Source organism: Pseudonaja textilis, chromosome 2, assembly GCF_049901715.1.
Source record: "Pseudonaja textilis isolate UNSWEBS1 chromosome 2, rPseTex1.2, whole genome shotgun sequence".
NCBI classification, from domain to species: domain Eukaryota; kingdom Metazoa; phylum Chordata; class Lepidosauria; order Squamata; family Elapidae; genus Pseudonaja; species Pseudonaja textilis.
In genome coordinates, this window is record NC_141991.1 from 107,629,561 (window position 1) to 107,647,713 (window position 18,153).

The 18,153-nt window shown below is 38.2% G+C and overlaps 1 protein-coding gene across 2 annotated transcripts; it reads left to right on the top strand.

Moving 5' to 3' along the window:
- The first annotated feature begins 1,700 nt into the window (after positions 1-1,700).
- Positions 1,701-16,274, top strand: TRIM65 (tripartite motif containing 65). Of its 2 annotated transcripts, none has more exons than XM_026702019.2 (6): positions 1,701-2,243; positions 4,893-4,988; positions 5,246-5,479; positions 7,383-7,551; positions 9,639-9,722; positions 14,902-16,274. In XM_026702019.2, the coding sequence occupies exons 1-6, from the start codon at positions 1,785-1,787 to the stop codon at positions 15,477-15,479; spliced, it is 1,620 nt and encodes a 539-aa protein (XP_026557804.1). In that variant the 5' UTR covers positions 1,701-1,784; the 3' UTR covers positions 15,480-16,274. The 2 variants fall into 2 exon arrangements, with proteins under 2 accessions (XP_026557804.1, XP_087780973.1); XM_087924847.1 differs by having other exon boundaries at positions 1,725-2,243; positions 7,386-7,551; positions 14,902-15,841.
- Positions 16,275-18,153: the final 1,879 nt, after the last annotated feature.

Consider the following 18,153-nt stretch of genomic DNA (forward strand, 5'->3'; position numbering starts at 1 on the left):
AAAGTCTCCAGCAAACTCTTACTGTTTTACCTAATGGACACTAGTCCAAATAATCACTATGAATTGGGTGTTAACCTTTGGAAACATACATATAATGCTACAGAAATAAACAAGCCTTTACATATTAGCCAACAAAACATATAGACAAAGGTTCTAGCTAAAAAATTCCAAAATGGGAGCCTATAAAATGGCTAGTATGAATGTGTGTTGTCGCAAGGGTGGGAGGGATTGGGGTTATTTTTTTATTTTTATTATTTTTATTTTTTATACGCTATTTTTATATCCCTGTAAGTCACCTTGAGTCATCATGTGGGAATAGGTGACAATATAAATTTTCTAAATAAATAAATTGGATTAGGATGTTTTAAGATAGGGCAGGACTTGGAGCAGGAAACCTTTGGGAAAACTGCCAATAGTCCAATCATCACAACTGACAGGGATCAAATCCTGCACAATGAGCCATAACATAGTTTGTTTAATTTTGGTTTAAGGTATTGTATGAGGCCAGTCATTCTGGTTTTTATGTTTCTGGGATTATGCTTAGCACAATGTGCGATCCTAGCCATTTACGGATGATTCAACAAACCATACTTAGAAATCATGAATTTGCCTCTGTGGGACAAGGAGTGAGTTATGGACAGAGCCATGACTAGCGTGTAACTGAAAGCAAATGTTGGACTTCAGAGATGTGGAAATGTTTCTAAAGTTTATTCTCCCCTTCAGCATTCTGGAACAGGATTGGCAAACAAAATCTGACTCTTTGGAGATGTAGCTGGCCAGGCTAAGAACTCAAGAGAAACATCCAAAATGTAATGCCAAATTCCAGAGCTTTCTCTGTTTTCTCTCTAGCAGCATCTTCCTTGGTTAGACTCTGGTTCCCTTTTGCCCCTCCTGACTGCAGCTTGAAGCACCAGCTCTCTTTGGGAAGGCAAGCAATGTAAAAAGAGGAGGTTTTTGTGCCAATCTGAGGGAGATAATCTAGCAGATGCCTGAAAAACATGGGCATCTATCTACCTTTTCCAACTCCTCTATATGTTCTGTTTGATCAGAGTGGCCTTTATGCTTAGCAGGCACTGATCCTGCCAACCCTCAGTGCCTGCTGATGTAATTGCAAGAAGGCTGGAGTTTCTCCTCCTTGCCCCCCCCTCCCCCCACATACACATCTTGCGCCAATTTGATTTTGAAAAGACCTTGAAAGATGCTGATCCTAAACCATCTCTGGTTCTAACTGGGAAGCATACAGGATTTTAGTTCCAGATCAAAGGTTACTTATACTATTAAAAAGCAATAAGAAGGCCTGGCTGATAACTAGAGTTTGTATTTCATTTACTCTTCGTTAAAATAAATATAGTTGATATTATGCACCAACCATGACTATTATGACTCTTATGACTATTAAAGATTACAATTTGTTATCAACTTTTAGAAGCCTTGTGAGCTCAGCCAATCCTTTAGGAGCTGTAGGTGATCTCAGATGGTGCACCTTCAGAGGAAATAATAAAATCAAGTTAACTGATTAAGTTAACTAATTAAACATTGAAATAGATAGCACTGGCCTAAAGATTGTTTGAAATAAGGAGAGAAAATTCAAACCCAAAGCTTTCACTTACAAAAAGGATAATGCATTTAATATTGTGGCAATCTGAGATGACCTGAAACGCTGCGTTGTATTGTGTAAACTACAAATAGCCTCTGCCCCTTTAAGGCTCGCTCCTACATTTAGGACCTCCCCTTGGGTTTGGAGTGTTATTTCTCTTTCTCTTTTAACTGCTTCCTCCGGGGAAATGGATTCCTCTGGATCTCAGAAGCTGGAAGAGAAATTAACATGTTGCATTTGTCTGGAGATGTTTACCATCCCTGTGACTGTGCCTTGTGGACACAGTTTTTGTGAGAAGTGCATCAACAGCCACTGGGATAAAGAGGAACAAGGCCTCAGATCTGGCCAGAAGATCTGCACTTGCCCTGAATGCCGAAAAATCTTTCCAGAGAGACCCAAACTTAGCAAAACTGTCCAGCTTGAAAACCTGGTAGAGCTGCTGAAACTGGGAGAATTCCCGCCAGGTGTCTCAGAAGGAGAGATGAGGAAAGCAGCTGGTTCTCGGGCAAGGCTATGCCCAAGTCATGGGCGGCCCTTGGAGCTTTACTGTGTAACTGAGAAACGCTGCATTTGCTGCGTGTGCACTGTGAGAAGCTGCCAAAAGCACCAGAGGGCTCTCTTCGAAGAGAGACGGAAAGGTCAAGAAGTAAGTAAGGTGGTAGGGTCAAGGCATGTGGCTGGTGGGCTAGTAGAATTCACCCTATAGCATATACAGCCCAAACCCAACAGAGGCTGAGACTTATCTAATGCTAAAAGGGACTAGGCTGTAGTCCTCAAATTGCAACCATTTGTTCAGCAACCATACAAGTTACGGCATGCAGAATGAAGGGACTTAACGACTGGTGGTTAAGGTACAGGGCCCCCAAAGTCAAGTGGTCAAAAATTGGGTGCTTGGTAGCCACATTTACAAGCACAGGGGAACTTCAACTTGCCCCTGCCTATGCTTTCTTGGTCCCCTTCTGCCTTAGCTGACCTTCACCATCGCTTTGGTAGTGCCGCTGAGCAAGTGTGCCCAGTCTGGCCCTTTTGCAATTCTTCCCCAGGTTGCACACAATGGTTTCCTCCCAAGAACTGGGGAAGATGGCCTCACATGGCAGTAGCGAACAGGCAGCGTGATTCTTGTCAGCATCAGGAGCAAGATGATGGGAAGGTCAGTGGGTCAGCAGAGTGCACTGTGGCATGGGCTACTGTGGCTCATTTTGAGCTGAGCTTCATGCTGCAAACGGATTTATTTTTATTTTATTTTTATTTTATTTGGCTTGTCAATTGCTTACAAGGTAATAGGTATAAGTAAAAACATAGTTATGAATACATGGATACATATAAGATTTGTGCTGCACTGGGGCTCAGGCACTGCACCATGGCTCAGGAGCTGCAGAAAGCGACAGCGCTGCAGCATGCATGGTTCTAGAGTTGCTTACTGCCTTGCAAGGCAGGGTCCAGGCCAACCACAAGGGCAGAGATGTGGGAGGATAGGAGTAGTTGAAGGGGAAGCTTATCTTGAAAGAACCCAGGATCAGGGCTGGGAGAGATCAAACCCTGAATGGCTTTGATTGGGGTGGATCCTTGGTTAACTGTCATGCTCCTGGTAGAGACTGACTCTGAGGGAGAGAGGAACAGCCCAAAGGGAGTGGAAGTGTGGCTCCGGAGGTTGTGGAGGAGGCTGGGGAAGGGGAGAGGTCAGCTGAGCAGTCAGAGGAGGACCCAGGCCTATCCCCTATCTATCCTAGGGCACGCAGGGAGGAGAGGATAAGGGAGAGACATGGTCTACTCGGGAGGAGAGGGCCTTGATCCTCTTCATGGGCTGCAACTGTGACAACTGAATAAAAGGACAGCGTATGGGTGAGTGCTGGAAACAAAGCATGGAAATATCTCTAGTTTATGGTTCCTCTATGAGTTTGGCGTTCTTCCGAGTGTGTGTTCTGTTATCTGTGGATGACCTCCAGCCCTTATCTTGCCTGGTTTGTGTTGCTTTTTTCCTCCTTCTTGTAACTGTGTGGGAGTATTTTGTCTTCCGTCAAGGATATTTGGAGCTTGGAAGCAAAGTGAAGTAATAAAAGAGACTTCACCTGTTTTCTGTGACTGTGTTTGTTTTGTATCCCACCCTGGGTCATCACATTAACAACCAGTGGAATTTGGTTGATGATGGCAACAGGGATTGGCAGGTTGCTGTTACTAAGCAATGTACTGACATGACATAAATTGAGGACTATCTGTATAATAGGCATATATCTGTATAAACCAGAACATGTTGGCATGGCTCTGATTTTCAACTACTATAGTCATCTATTGCACCTCCAATTAAGAGCTGTAGACTATGTGTCCATAGATCACACTGTGGTAAGAATATGAGTACACCATGGGTATCAGTTTCCATTCGTTTCCACCCAGTAACACTAATGTCCCATATTGGGACCTCATAGTAAAGAGAACAATGTCCCTGCTAAATGCAACATTTGTCTCAAATGCAACCAGGCAATTATACTCCAATGTAACGTAATTAATAAGCTTAACAGTTAATAGTTTTCTGATGTGCCTTAAGGTATCTTAGCAAAGGTCCAACATCTCATAAAATTATATTTCCTATATTTATGTATTTACTTCGAAGTATTGATTATTTATTCTAGCCCCAAACACTCTGTAAGCTAACCACAAAACAGGATTAAAAATCAAAATATAAGGAATATGACAAAAATAATACAGCAGCCAAATCTATGATCATTGCCCATAATCAACTCAGGCCAAAGACATATTGGAATAGTCCAGTACAGCTTTATAGTAGTTGATTTCTGAGACTGAATAAAAGGGCTCTTGGGCCTCTGAGGGAGAGGATTCTACAAGGTAGGGGCTACCACAGAGAAGACCTGTTGTCTGGTTCATAAACCATGCACAATTTGAAATGGGTAATGGTTTTGCTTTGAAATTATCTCACAAGAGATATGATCCTGACATGAACATAAATCTAGATCTAAAGGTCTTGCGAAATCCAAAATATTACCATGGTTCATTTGGTCCATATACCATTATATTTTTCCTGAGCCCATCACTCTTTCTGAAGTGGATAGCAATTCCAGGATCTTGGTCATCTTATTTCAATACAGCACAATGGTAGCAAGCTGATATTACTAGAGTGTGGGACCTCTGCAAAAGATTACATGGATAGTAAGTACTTAGGTATGTTTCCGTAGATGTTTCTTCCAATGTGAATAGACTAACGCGAATATGCCAAGTGAAGTATTCTCTAAGGAAAAGTATGAAACAATTGCCCATTTGAACTTGAAGTTTGATTTGACAGGAGTCAATCAAGGAAACCTTGGAAGAAAAACGAAAAGAGGCAGAAAAAATTACGGCAGAAATCGAGAAACTGGAGCAGCAGATGGACCATGTTACAGTGAGTCCTTTGGAAATAGTTTGTGCTTCGCCAGTGCACATTTTAATCACTCATTCTTGTGATAGCTGCTGAATAAACAAAGAGGTTGTAATTTCCTCCCCATTACTAGTTTGTGTCCGCAAGGTAAAGGATAGTACCTCTTCCATTGTCTTCCATCTGCATTTTATTTTACTGGTATATGATGCCTTAAGAAAAGTAAAGAGAGACATTAGCTGCTATGAGGATAATTTGGTGTTTTGAATGTTGGCTTTCTACAGGTTTTCTCAAGGAAGTTCAAATCAGGAATTTTGCTAAAGTTTAATTATCTCATGGAAACCCTAAAAGAATGCCAGAACGTGGTGTCGGAGATAGTTACAAGAGAGCATGCTGCTTTGCTGAAGCAAATGCAGGAGAACCGGAACTGCCTACAGCATCATTTGGAGAATATCATGCAGTACAACAGAACAGCGGAAGCACTGATGAGCTCTGTGGATGATGTCTTGTTTCTTGAAGTGGGTAAAAAAAAAAAATTATCTGTGCATTGGGAGATTGTTGCTGTCATTGTACGCTTAATGCTGCTTCTTTGCCAAAATTGGGATCAGGGTATCAAGGGTCCTTCAGAGGACCCTTTTGGATTTTCCTTTTTTTTAACTCCATACATGCATTTGGAATGCTGAGAGCATATTATGAGCACTGGCACAAATAGCTTAAAAGTAGCTGCCACAATAGGAGTGTAGTTACTAGAGGTTGAATCAGTGAGATTATTTCCTAATGTTTTCTCTGGTCTCAGGACATTTCTCAGTATATCTTCCTTCCTTCCTTCCTTCCTCCCTTTTTTTCCACTGGGAACACCTCTGCTGGTTTATGCAATATTCTTCCAACTTTGATTTTTAGATTATGATAACTCAATGATCTTCTCCAATTCTTTGCCTTCTATTCTATCTCCTGGTATTGTCACATCAATTATCCACATATATTTCTTCTTTTCAGCCACAGTTAAATTTAATGTTTTCTGCACCAAGATTCTTATCAGTTTGTATTTAGAAGACCCACAATGTTTTAACCTGTTCATTTTCAACTTTTTTTTTTTCAACTGTGTGTTCCCATCATTATTGCTGGCAAGTGATAATTTTTACAGATGTTTCAGTGAATCATTTTGGTGATTGTGTTATGCTGGTGCTTATAATCAACTTGTGTGTTCTTTTTACACTATATTATGGATGTTTATATTGGATTTAGCAATTTTGTCCACCTATTGAGTCTTTCCCAAAGATCTGGGATAGGCAGATTTGTTGTTTAATAATGTTATAGGTGTCATCACAGGATCTAAGCTATTGTAAGTAAAGCTGCCTTTTGCAATTGACTGATGGTGATTTGTCAATGCTGATAGTGTTCCAGTGATGTTTCAGATGTTTAAGAATTGGCACCAAATTGTCCATTCCTATTAGTATTATTTTGCTTTCTTTTGCCACAAGTGTTCTATTTGCAGCCTTTATTTTTTGTTATTTTCTTCAGTTCTTTCTCATTTATTCTGCTTTCTCCAGGTATTAAAATATCCACTAACCAAATTCCTTTGTCTTTCTTATCAACAATTGTTAAGACTGGGGTGTTGTGTGGCAAATGCTTCTTTATTTTAATTCTAAAATCTCAGAGCACTTTAGCTTCTTCATTTTTTGTTACTTGTCTGTTTCATAACCTTACCAGTTCGTACTTACAGGCAAATTGATTTTATTTTTTATTTTATTTAATAAACTTATACGTTGCCCCACTTGCCAGAGGCAATGTACAAATATTGGATTAAATTCAGAATAAAACATTAAAACAATAAATAAAGATTTTAAATTTTAAAAAATTGAATTAAAATGAAATTAAGCAGGAAGGAGAAGAAGGGTGCAAAATGCAATGATATTTTTGGCAGGTATTCCAATGCACCATTGTTGCTACATTTTTGTGCTGTGGTTTGTAATCAATCTGTGAGATCCTTTTGCAGCTACTAATCAGGTGGCCCATGGTTTGTTTAATTTTTTTGTAGAGTTGGCATTTGCTACCTGTTGCTGTCTTCTCAATTCTGCTTTTATATGCATTTATTCTTAAGGCTTGATCTTGTGTAGACAAAATTAGACTATTTTTTCTTCAAATTTCCTGCCCCTGGCCTAGCCATTACCAGGTCTTGTTTTCTCTGCTTTGATTGCTAGTTGTTTTTTTTTTATGTACTGTCTGTGTAATACTTTGCCTCGCCATATCTCTTTTCTATTCTTCATTTGGTCTTTCTTGTAAATCAGTTTGGTTTCTTTGGTATTCAATAAGCCTCCATGGTGTAGCTTTGATGCATATTCTTCACTGTGCTCTTGCTATATTTTAGATTAGCCATCTTTGCTGTAGTCTAGCGGAATAATTATTTTCTATTTTTTGCAGGAGCAACAGTATCTCCTTTCACCATCTAGTAAACTGGAAGTTCCTCCAGTCATTCAACTTGACTTGGATAAGAATGCAAATACCGTTACCAAGTTCTTCACTGAATTCTTCAAGCTTTTGGAGGCACTTCAGTCAAATCTTTTGAATCCACAAATGGGTGGCAGAAAAAGTAACTATCAAGCTGTTTTACAGGCAATGAGAAAACTGGGTCACACTTGACAGGTCAATTTCCTGGCAGATATTTAAGAATCTGGTAGCACGTTGTTAAAATCTCAGTCTAGCCACACTATGCATCCAGTGAAGTGAGTTGGAGCTCAGAAAAGCGCATGCCTTTTCTAATATTTTATTTTCTAATAAAATGTGTTAGTTGGATAAGGAGCTACCAGATTTCTCCTTATTTTGTGCTACCTTAGACTAACATGGCTTTCCTCCGATGACTGGCAGGTGCATGAAAGTACATTACAACAAAGTAGGGGTTGGAGGCTTTGTTGAGGCACATTTTTTGTAATGACCTTTGTATCATCATGGCCAGAACCAACTTCTTTGGTTCTTGTTTCCTTTGTAAAGAGGCTGAATGAATTTAAGGAGTAGAATCTGTGCCTTACAGTGACTTAAGCATCTTTTCCCCTTAAGACTCACTGAAAAAAGAAAACATTGGACATTTTGAAATGTTTGGATTGGTAAAGAAGAGAAATGTACCTTCATCTTCCCTAAACCCTTTATGTTCTCATCCCACAAGAAGAGAATACAAATTTGAGCTCTTCTCATTTAGCTCTGTTCAGGAGGCTGCAAAGGGAGCATCAGGAGAGCTACATACATGCACCACTTTTTTTAAAAAAATTATTTATTTCCAAAATACATATAAAATTTTCATTTTAACAGTTCTGCGTCAAGCGTTACTTATATACTTAAATACAATATTTACAATTCTTCTCCATATCAAACCTTATTTCTCTTATCTAACCATATATATAACATTTCCCAAACCTCATAGAACTCAAGACTCTTTTACCTTTTAGTTTTCTCATCAGTCTGTCCATCTTGACACAATCAAGTATTTTATTTATTATATTTTCTGAATGTACATCATTATTTTCCAGCTTTGGGCACAAGCAGTTCTTGCCGCTGTTAATATATGTCATATGATGATATGTTTCTTTGGGTTTCCTTTAATCATCCCCAGCAAAAAAGCTTCTGGCTTAAATTCAATATCATACCCTGTAATTTCTCTTATCCATTTTTCAATTTTTCCCAGTATTTTTTAACTTTGTGGTGGCATTGCCACCACATATGATAGTATGTTCCATCTGTGAGCTTACATTTCCAGCATTGTGATTTCATGTTAGGGTATATTTTGGCCAATCTCGCCGGTGTCAAATGCCATCTATAAAATATCTTGATTAAATTTTCTTTATATGCTGTTGATAATGTTATACGTGCACCACTCTTAACTGCCTACCACAGCTGTGAAAAAAAGAATTTTGAATGTAAGAGGATAATACTGTAAGAATAATAGGAAAACTATTTCGATTAGCCTATCGAAACTTGATTTGTGTAGTAAGATTATTCAAATGGATTCCCCACAATAGTCTGCAAAGTCCAGATCACCTAAGTGATTTTTTTCACCCAAAAGATGTACTTCTGAGACAGCAACTCACCAAGATGTCATTTTAAAAAATCTTTAGTAACTTTCAGATTCATATATTTATTGCCTCTTTTTCATTTACCATATGAAACAGATCACATTTCTGTTCTTTTTCCTGAGTGATTAATAAAATCAAGGATGGTATTTTCCCAAGTGTCATGGCGGATTTTGTTGATTTATTTCAAGTTTGTTCCTGTTCAAAGCTATAAATGTATATGTACCATTGAATGGCTTTTACAAATGTGATTTAATCATTAGAAACTTAAAAAATAATCCTTCCATTTTCCCACAAATGCTGGGACTTTTTCCCCCCCGGATCAACCAAGTGTTGGTTCCAATGGTTGCAACAGAAATTGACCAACCACCTTGTTGTCTGAACATGATGTTCTGGGCTGAGAAGAGAGTGACTACCCCAAGTCACCCAGCTAGCTTTCATATCTAATGTGGCACTTGAACTCACAATCTCCTGATGTCTAGTCTGGTGCCTTAACTACACGACCAAACTGTCTGTTCTGTTATTTTTAATAGCTATATTCTATTACCATTTGGAATTTTTTTGAAGTTTGCTTTCTTCCTGCTGTTGAATTTTTCTTCTCTATTGCATTGTGCAGTCAGATTTGAGCCAAAGGTATTTGTGAAGAGGATGCCTGGACCTTGTCTTTCAGAGAATGAACTCAGGACAAAGCTTCTAAAGGGTAAGAAACTGGGCTGATAAGTGGGGTCTCATTCTTTAATATTTTATTTTATTTTTATTTTTAAAAATTATATTGCTGCCTACTCACACATGGCAACTCAAGGTGGCTTACAAAGATATAAAGATACACAAAGATGTCTCCCACTTGATTGTTTTGTCAGTGAATGCACTCTCTTCAGTGGTGGGATTCAAATTTTTTACTAACGGTTCTGTGGGCGTGGCTTGGTGGGTGTGGCAGGGGAAGGATACTGTAAAATCTCCAGTCGGAGGTGGGATTTGCCAGTTCTCCGAACTACTCAAAATTTCCGCTACCGGTTCTCCAGAACTGGCCAGAAGCTGCTGAATACCACCTCTGACTCTCTTCCAGAAATTTTAGTTGCAGTCCTAAAAGGAATTTATACAGTTTCCCAGAGACCAAGCATGGGACAGCAATACAAAGTTATACAAGATACAGCTCCCTCTCCATTAGAAGAAGAAAAACACTCCTTATTTACTCCATGTTGTAAAATGGTGACTACATTGGCTGAATTTGCTGCACCCTGTTCATGTAAGAAGTTACTTATGTGACTAGGCTTTTCTTTGTATGTGTAAAGCATGTTGATCCTTGTGTTTGGTAATTCTAAAAAATAGATCTCAGAAACAGATCTGTTTTCCAGCTGAAAACCTGCTCCCCCAGCTGCTTGTCTCAGTGATAACGAGACCACCCAAAATAGGAGATGACAAATAGTAACCCAAAATATATTGTGAAATATATTTTCACAACAGCAGGTCAAGTGCCCATTACTAATGCTCAAGGGGTTTTATGTTCCCTATTTGGTTTTCCCTTGGCTTCACTCTTTAAATATATTCTCTATGCTTATATATCTTTAAACATATTCTATGTGCTTTTATATCTTTTTGTATGAGCATGAAATACATTCCCAGATTTCCCTGTAAACTCTGTTTTGCCTAAGCATTATCTGGGTCAGTTGCCTTAATAGTAATTCCAGATAAGAGTTCAAATGTGCTTAACAGGGATGGGACAAATACCATAGTGGACACTTCTGCAGCTCTCCCTTCTCCCTTCTTCTGGATGGAAGAGTTTTTAATCTAGCCAGCCCCATCGCCATGAAAGTCAGCTGGGTGACCTAGATGAGGATATATTGGATATGTTTGCTGCCTTGAGTTATTTGTAAAAATAATAAAGGATAAAGGTAAAAGGTAAAGGTTCTCCTCACACGTACTTCCAGTTGTTTCCAGCTCTAGGGGCAGTGCTCATCTCCTTTACAAAGCCAAAGAGTCAGCGCTGTCTGAAGATATCAGTGTGGTCATGTGGCTGGCATAACTAAACCCCAAAGGTGCACAAAATGCTGTTACCTTCCCACCAAAGTGGTCCCTATTTTTCTACTTGCATTTTTACATGCTTTTGAACTGCTAGGTTGGCAGAAGCTGGGACAAGTAATGGGCGCTCACTCCATTACGTGATGCTAGAGATTCGAACTGCCAAAGTGCTGACCTTTCTGATCAACAAGCTCAGTGTCTTAGCCACTGAACCCATGCGTCCCTAAAAAAGGATATAAATAACCAAATAAATAAAATTGGTGGATTTGGGAGTCTAATGTAATGAACAGCCCTGGTACAAGTAAATATATATCTGTGGGTTTCTCTCTTCCATCCGTTGACAACATTTCCCTGCTTATGGATACTATTTGAGGATTGGATATTTTTCTCTAAATTTAAAAAATAGAAAATCACTTATTTCTTTGGTAGCAGGATCCTATACAGGCAATCCTTGACTTAATTGAGCTCAGAATTATGATTGTAAGTTGTGCCAGTCATTAAGCGGGTCATGTGGTAGTCATTAAGCAAACCCATTGTCCATAACGGGCATATCTGCTTGAAACTGGAAATAAACATTGTAAATAGCAGTCAGGGGACTGCAGAATGCTACAGACAGCCATAATGTATGCCGATTGTTGAGTGGCCACAATGTGATCATGTGATCACTCAATGGGTGAGTGAGTAGAGACGTCCACCGGGATTTCAAATCCAGGCCATAGTACTGGTTTTTTGGCTCTATCATAACTTCTAATGATTGTCAAGCAACTGGTCATAGGTCAAGGACTACCTCTAAGTAAATGCTGATGAATTCAGTGGGACTTGATTTCCCAATAAGTATTTGGCCTGCAGGGTGAAGAATGTAATAGAAATGAATACTTGGGATAAATCCCCTAGGCTTGATAAAGGATGTTTCAGAAATCTGTTCTTAATGACATCCTTGTCTTTATCAAAAGGACACAATTTTATCTATTTATCTTTCACTTATTAAGAAGGAAAGAACCAAGAGCATAGTCTTGTTGCCCAATATGTTACCCAACAAATTCCCCATGAAGAAAACCTATTTACTTTCTCTACTTTTATCAGTCACTACAATTAAATTTGTGTGAATTGCCAATTGCACAATTCTTCTAAATGCAGTATTGTACAATATACAGATTTTAAAATATGTTTCAGAGATGATGTAAGTCAGCAAGTATAGCAGAAAGCACTGCAGGCAACAAGTGAAACGGGAAAAACTGCAGAATAGCAGTAGGCAACTGAAAAGCTGTAAAAATGCTAGTCTCCATCACACATTATTCTGAGATGAAATATTTTAGCCAGTTTGTTCAGTATGTGCTGTAAACCCAGATAGCATGTTCCCTTTATGGCTTACTACAATTAGGTTAATTAAAAAAAATACTGAATTCTGTTCACTATGAATTAGCAACCCAAGTTTGGATTTAAATATTCTATTGCACAAAAAGAATGCAACTTCAACGTAACACTAATTTTTCCTTCTAAAACTTGTCCACTGTAAAAGTTTCTGGAGGGCTCCGCATTTGTCTGAAGCAAGTTTCTCCACTTTTATCAGTGGGCATTTTATGATCCAAGCTCTAATTTTAAATTTCTACATTTTTCAATCATAATATTCTTGTGGGTCTGATGTTTTTAAAATCAATTTTCTCATTTGGTAGGGATATGAAAAAGCACTGCAATCTTTAAACTATGTTGCTCTCATTTTGAAGATGAAACATATTTGGAAAAGTTGCCTGTTCTAAGAAAATTAAATTTTTCTCTTCTTGGAAAAAATGAAACATGTAATAGTTTTAAATATTCTGAACATAGGTAAAAGAAGGATCCAAGATGAGTTTTCTTGTCTGTGAAAGTCAGGACTAGATGGCAGCAGAAAATACAATAAACTCTAAAATGTTGCTGCCATCTAGTTGTTAATGCAGGTCTTGTATCCTTGGCCCTAATGTTCCCTGAAATAGAGATATTCTAAGTTAAGCTTCTGTGTTAACCTCTCACAGCAAACACAAATCCTTCAGTTAATTACTTTCTGTGGTATAGGAGGACATCCTGACAGAACATAATAGAACAGAAATAGAACCACCAGAAGATGGATTCCATCTTAGGAAATGCAAAAAATTTCCCCCGTCTTACTATCCGTATTTAAATCAGAAATGCATACTGAAAGTACATTAGAGTTAGCATTACATTTATAATACTGTATCCAGTAATGCACAGAACAAAAAATTGCTTATGAGTCATGCACACACCTTGATCAACGAAACAACTCTTTATTTTAAACTTACAGAGCTAGATCTCTAGCAAACAGGTTGAAACAAGCAAGTTCAAACGCACCTTTGTAACAAAATGTACCATAGATTGCACCAACTGTGCACAAGAGCATTTTAAAAATGAATTTCTCTTAACAAATTTTATACAAATAAATACAATACCACTGGCCATATACCTAAAGGTTTGTTTGCTATGGCAATGGGTTTAAGGGAAGGGAAGAAACTATCGGAGAGATGTCCCAAAGATGCTTTTCAAATGGCAACTGGAAAAAAATCAAGTGTCTGTCTCATAAGTTAAAGAAAAACATATATTTGTACCTTCATGGCTGCAGAGGTGTGTGTACATTACATAACCCAGTAAATAGTTTGCCCTACAATGGTGTCTGTGGAACATCCAGCCAAAGTTATTTTATGACTGTTGATTGCACAAACTCATCACTCTTGATTGTTTCTAGTGCACCTGGTTGATAAGGCTCGATTTATATGCCTCTCAGTCTATTTCATGATTGATAGAGACAATTGTGACATCACTTATTTTCTTATTTTTTTTCCTGCTTTTAAAGAGACTTTGTGTGCAGATTAACACATAAGGAACCAGTTAATCAAATCTCTATTTAATTTATAAGTTGCATCTAATTTTCCATAAATGTAGATGCAGACACTCCTCTTCTTTGACAAAGATGAAAACTAATCAAAGTGGAAAACCATAGTTGTTTCTCATGCACTTTTTTTTTCTTTTCAGTAACTAACAACAATAAATACAAGATCATCTGTGATGTGTATATACTTGGGTATGCATCTATCTACTTCCTGTGTTTGACTTCTGGTTTCTATCCCTAGGGGAAATAATTATCTCATTAAACATATTTAGGCAGAATGCTAACCAAAGGATTCCTGATTGCCAGTAAGAACAGGCACTCTTTATCATGGCATAGATTTCAAAGAGACTATTGTGAGCTCTTCAACTAGTAGTAATCCTTCGCCCTGAAACTAGTTTTCAGTTTTCATCAGCTATATCATAGGAGCCAGGATAGAAACCAGGAGACTCTTTGGGTTCTACGCCTGCCTTAGACACAAAGTCAGCTGGGTGACCTTGGACCAGTCACTTTTTTTTAGCCTTAGGGAAAAAGCAGGGCCAAACTACTTCTGAAAATGTTGCCAAGAAAACGGCAGAGACTCATCCAGAAATCGAGACTGACTTGAAGGCATCAAACTTCTTATTGTTGTTATTGTTTTCCTACTTATTACACTACTGTGGCTTAGTATTTTCCAACCCTAAAAAGTTAATTTTTCATTATGTATCCATGTTAAAGACTCCACTTCTAAAAATAATGCTGACTTTTGACACTAACAAACAAGAAGCAAAATTACATTATATCAAAATTACCATACATTATATCTAGTGTTTGGAAAATACAGAATAACAATAAAGGATCTGTTCAATAACGCCATTCCTAACTTTTAAAATTACATCCTGCTTCAATGAATGTGCCGAATAGAAAATATTCCAGGAAGGAGGTAAATTGGTGATCTTAGATTCTTTTGCTTTTTCCTAATATATTATCATTGTCACTCCCACAGATCAGCAGAATTTGACATTTGATCCAGTCACAGCCAACAAATACCTGCAGATATCCAATAACAATCAGAAAGCAACTCATCCCCAAGTTTTTCAAAAACCAAAGCCAAATGACTCTCAAAGGTTTGAGCCTTGGCTAGTGATGTGTACTCAGAACTTCAGCCAAGGCAGTCATTACTGGGAAGTAGAGTTATCCAACCACTCCATCATTGTTGGCGTAGCGTGCGAAACATTCACCAGATTGAAACAGGCTCATCAGAAGTTCACCATTGGGTTGGATAAACTCTCCTGGGGCCTGCATATCCAAGAAGACAACTACGTGGCTTGGTACAATGGCAAGTCTACAAAGATCAAAGAACCTCTGTGCAAATTCATTGGCGTTCTATTGGACTGTGATCAAGGAACGATATCCTTTTACAGCATAGACAATAATATGAAATGCCTCCATGTTTTTCACACCATCTTTATGGAGTCTCTGGTCCCAATTTTCTGGCTTTGTGAAGGTACAGCTGTGACTCTTTGCCAAAGGCCACCCAGCCAGATTATAACTGATGAGAGGACACCTGATTTACAGATATAGGCAAAGACTGCCCTGCCCCCATGGAAAAACTCTGAGCAAGCAAATAACTCTGGAACTTTGAAAAACACTTTTAGCTACTTGGCTGCACAGACAATTCTTTTCTTTTCTGTCTTTTATAGCTCTCTTGTGGATTGCAAGTCCTCTTTACCCTTTCAGGTGAAGATGCAGTTACAGTAGATGCTTATATAGCACAGAATCTGATGCATGTGTGTTTTGGGGCTGCCTAAAGCTTTCTGGCAAACTACAAAAATTAAGAAATATCTATAAAGAAATAGTGTGACCAAAAAAAATAACTTTTAATTGGGAAATTGTCACAGCCAATAAGAATCAAGTTGGGCAATAAAGAAATACACAATAATGTTTACCCTAGGCAGATCACTATTGACAAGCTCTCTGGAGTCACTTCATTGTGAGAGGTATGTTGGGAAACAGTGAAGTACATATATACATTAGTTTCTCATATAGATGACTGTATACTAACAAGTTCTTAAGAATTCATTTTCCGGAAAGCAATTTTTAACATTTATTTTTGTACCCTTTTTCCTATTAGAAGAGACTATAGTAGAATATTTTACAAAAGAATTAAACCCAGTCTTTAAAAAGATCAACATCAATAAATATTTGATAAGAACACAATTACAAAAAATACAAGCATTAATGTTTTGTTTTTTAAGGAAACAGTTTAAAAGGAAATCTAGACCTAGGGCAGGTTTTATTTTGTTTTCCTAAGTTTGTGAAAATTCACAGTTGAAAGCTTATTTTTCTATGGAGAAAATTATGACATATCTAAAACTAGCATTACAGATTTTCATCATGTTTATTATCATTTTTATTCTGTTCATTCAAAAGGAAAGTTGGAATAATAATATCTAAAGATTCTCAGAACTGCCCATTAGCACGATACCTCTTAGAACAGTGGTTCCCAACCTTTTTTTCACCCCACACCCCTAAAGAAATTTCACTCGAACCTCGTACCCCCTGAAATAAATAATAAAAATGCCAACATATAGCCAATATCCTATTATTTCCCTGGACTTTTCTCGTACCCCCCGGAATATCGTCTCGCACCCCCAGGGGGTGCGAGCACCCCAGGTTGGGAACCCCTGGCTTAGAATATTGAATAGAACAGGACCATATTTGCCATGTGTTGGGAGGAGGCAGGGTTGAAGAGAAACTGGAAAAAGTCAGCTCTGGCTAGAGGTTTAAGAAAAGAATCCAGGAAAAATCTTTTTGTTTTGTTTTTTAAAGTTGTTAAACTCTTGTATTATGTTTTCCTTTTCTGTCTGTGAATTGGATTATGCTCGTAATCTTCCAAGGCCATATCCCAAGGAGAGTAAAATTAAGGGCTCCATCATATCAAATAGGGGTCCATCTAATCCAGAAATGGCAAACATACGACACACGTGTCAAAGGTGACATGCCACGACCTTTTGGATGACACACCAGCGTTCCCCAACACTGAACAACTATTCTCAAAAGTACATCCCATTCTCCCGCAATTTTGGAGGCTGTAGAGGCCATGGAAGAGCATTCTCTGAAGCCACTTCAAGAACAAAGGCCTCGCGTAACAAGCTGCAGGGGCCTGTTAACAGAAAGAGAACATTGCCTGAAGGTAAGCAGCACATGGCAAATCCTGCGGATTACACCCAATTGGTCTGCATTTAAAAATAAATAAATGTGTAAAACATTATTTCTCTTTTATTGGGGGCAGTGTGACATACCAACAAAGTCAAGTTGGGCATTTTCTGAATTTTTGACCCAAAATGTTATCCATCACTGATTTAATCCGAACACCTTTCAGTGTGTACTCTTTAAATCAGGGGTGTCAAACTTGTGGCCCACAGGGCAGATGCACCATGCGTTGGCCATGCCTACCCCATTTAGTGAAGGGGGGAAATGATACATCATGTGATGCCACGAGTTTGACACCCTGCTTTAAAATCATGCCTCCTGCTACTTTCTACCTCTCAAGTAATAATGAAGCCATTTTTCCATTTATTAGATGGAAGAGGAGTGATACCTTTGGATCTGAAGAACCTTTCACCAACAACCATGTTGTCACTCAGTCCTTGATGATGTACTAATTTCTTGGCTTTAAATATCAATAGGTATCTCCACTATTATAAACCCATCCAGTTATGCACAATCCAACATTACCAGCTTGTAAAAGGCTTAATTGCTAAGGAAATGTGGTTCCAAATATTACTCTTGCCCGTTTATAATAGTGGTCACTGATTAAAAACAGAGAAAAGACTAATGTATTTCAGCTGTGTTTTGAGAAACTAGCACTAGGTGACGCTGGCCAGAGGACAGGAACTGCCTTTTCAAGCTTTCTTCACCTGTGCACCCAAGGGAATAAAATCAGTTCATGGACGCTTTGAAATTAAGAGTACTCAATTTGCACAGCAATTTTATGGCTGAACATGGCAATGGTATTAATATGGTCCAAAACAGTCAGGTTTCATTAAAAAAAGTTAAAACAGAAATTTGTCATTTTTTTTACTGTGAGCACACTGGCCCACATTAAAAATGAAATTCTGTTGCCTGTTCTCCAAAGAAAGTATGTATCTACCCATACACATAATACACACTATATACATACATACAAACACACATTATTAAATATTAATCATTGTCCATTTAACTGTAGCAAAACGGGGGGGGGGGGTGTAGA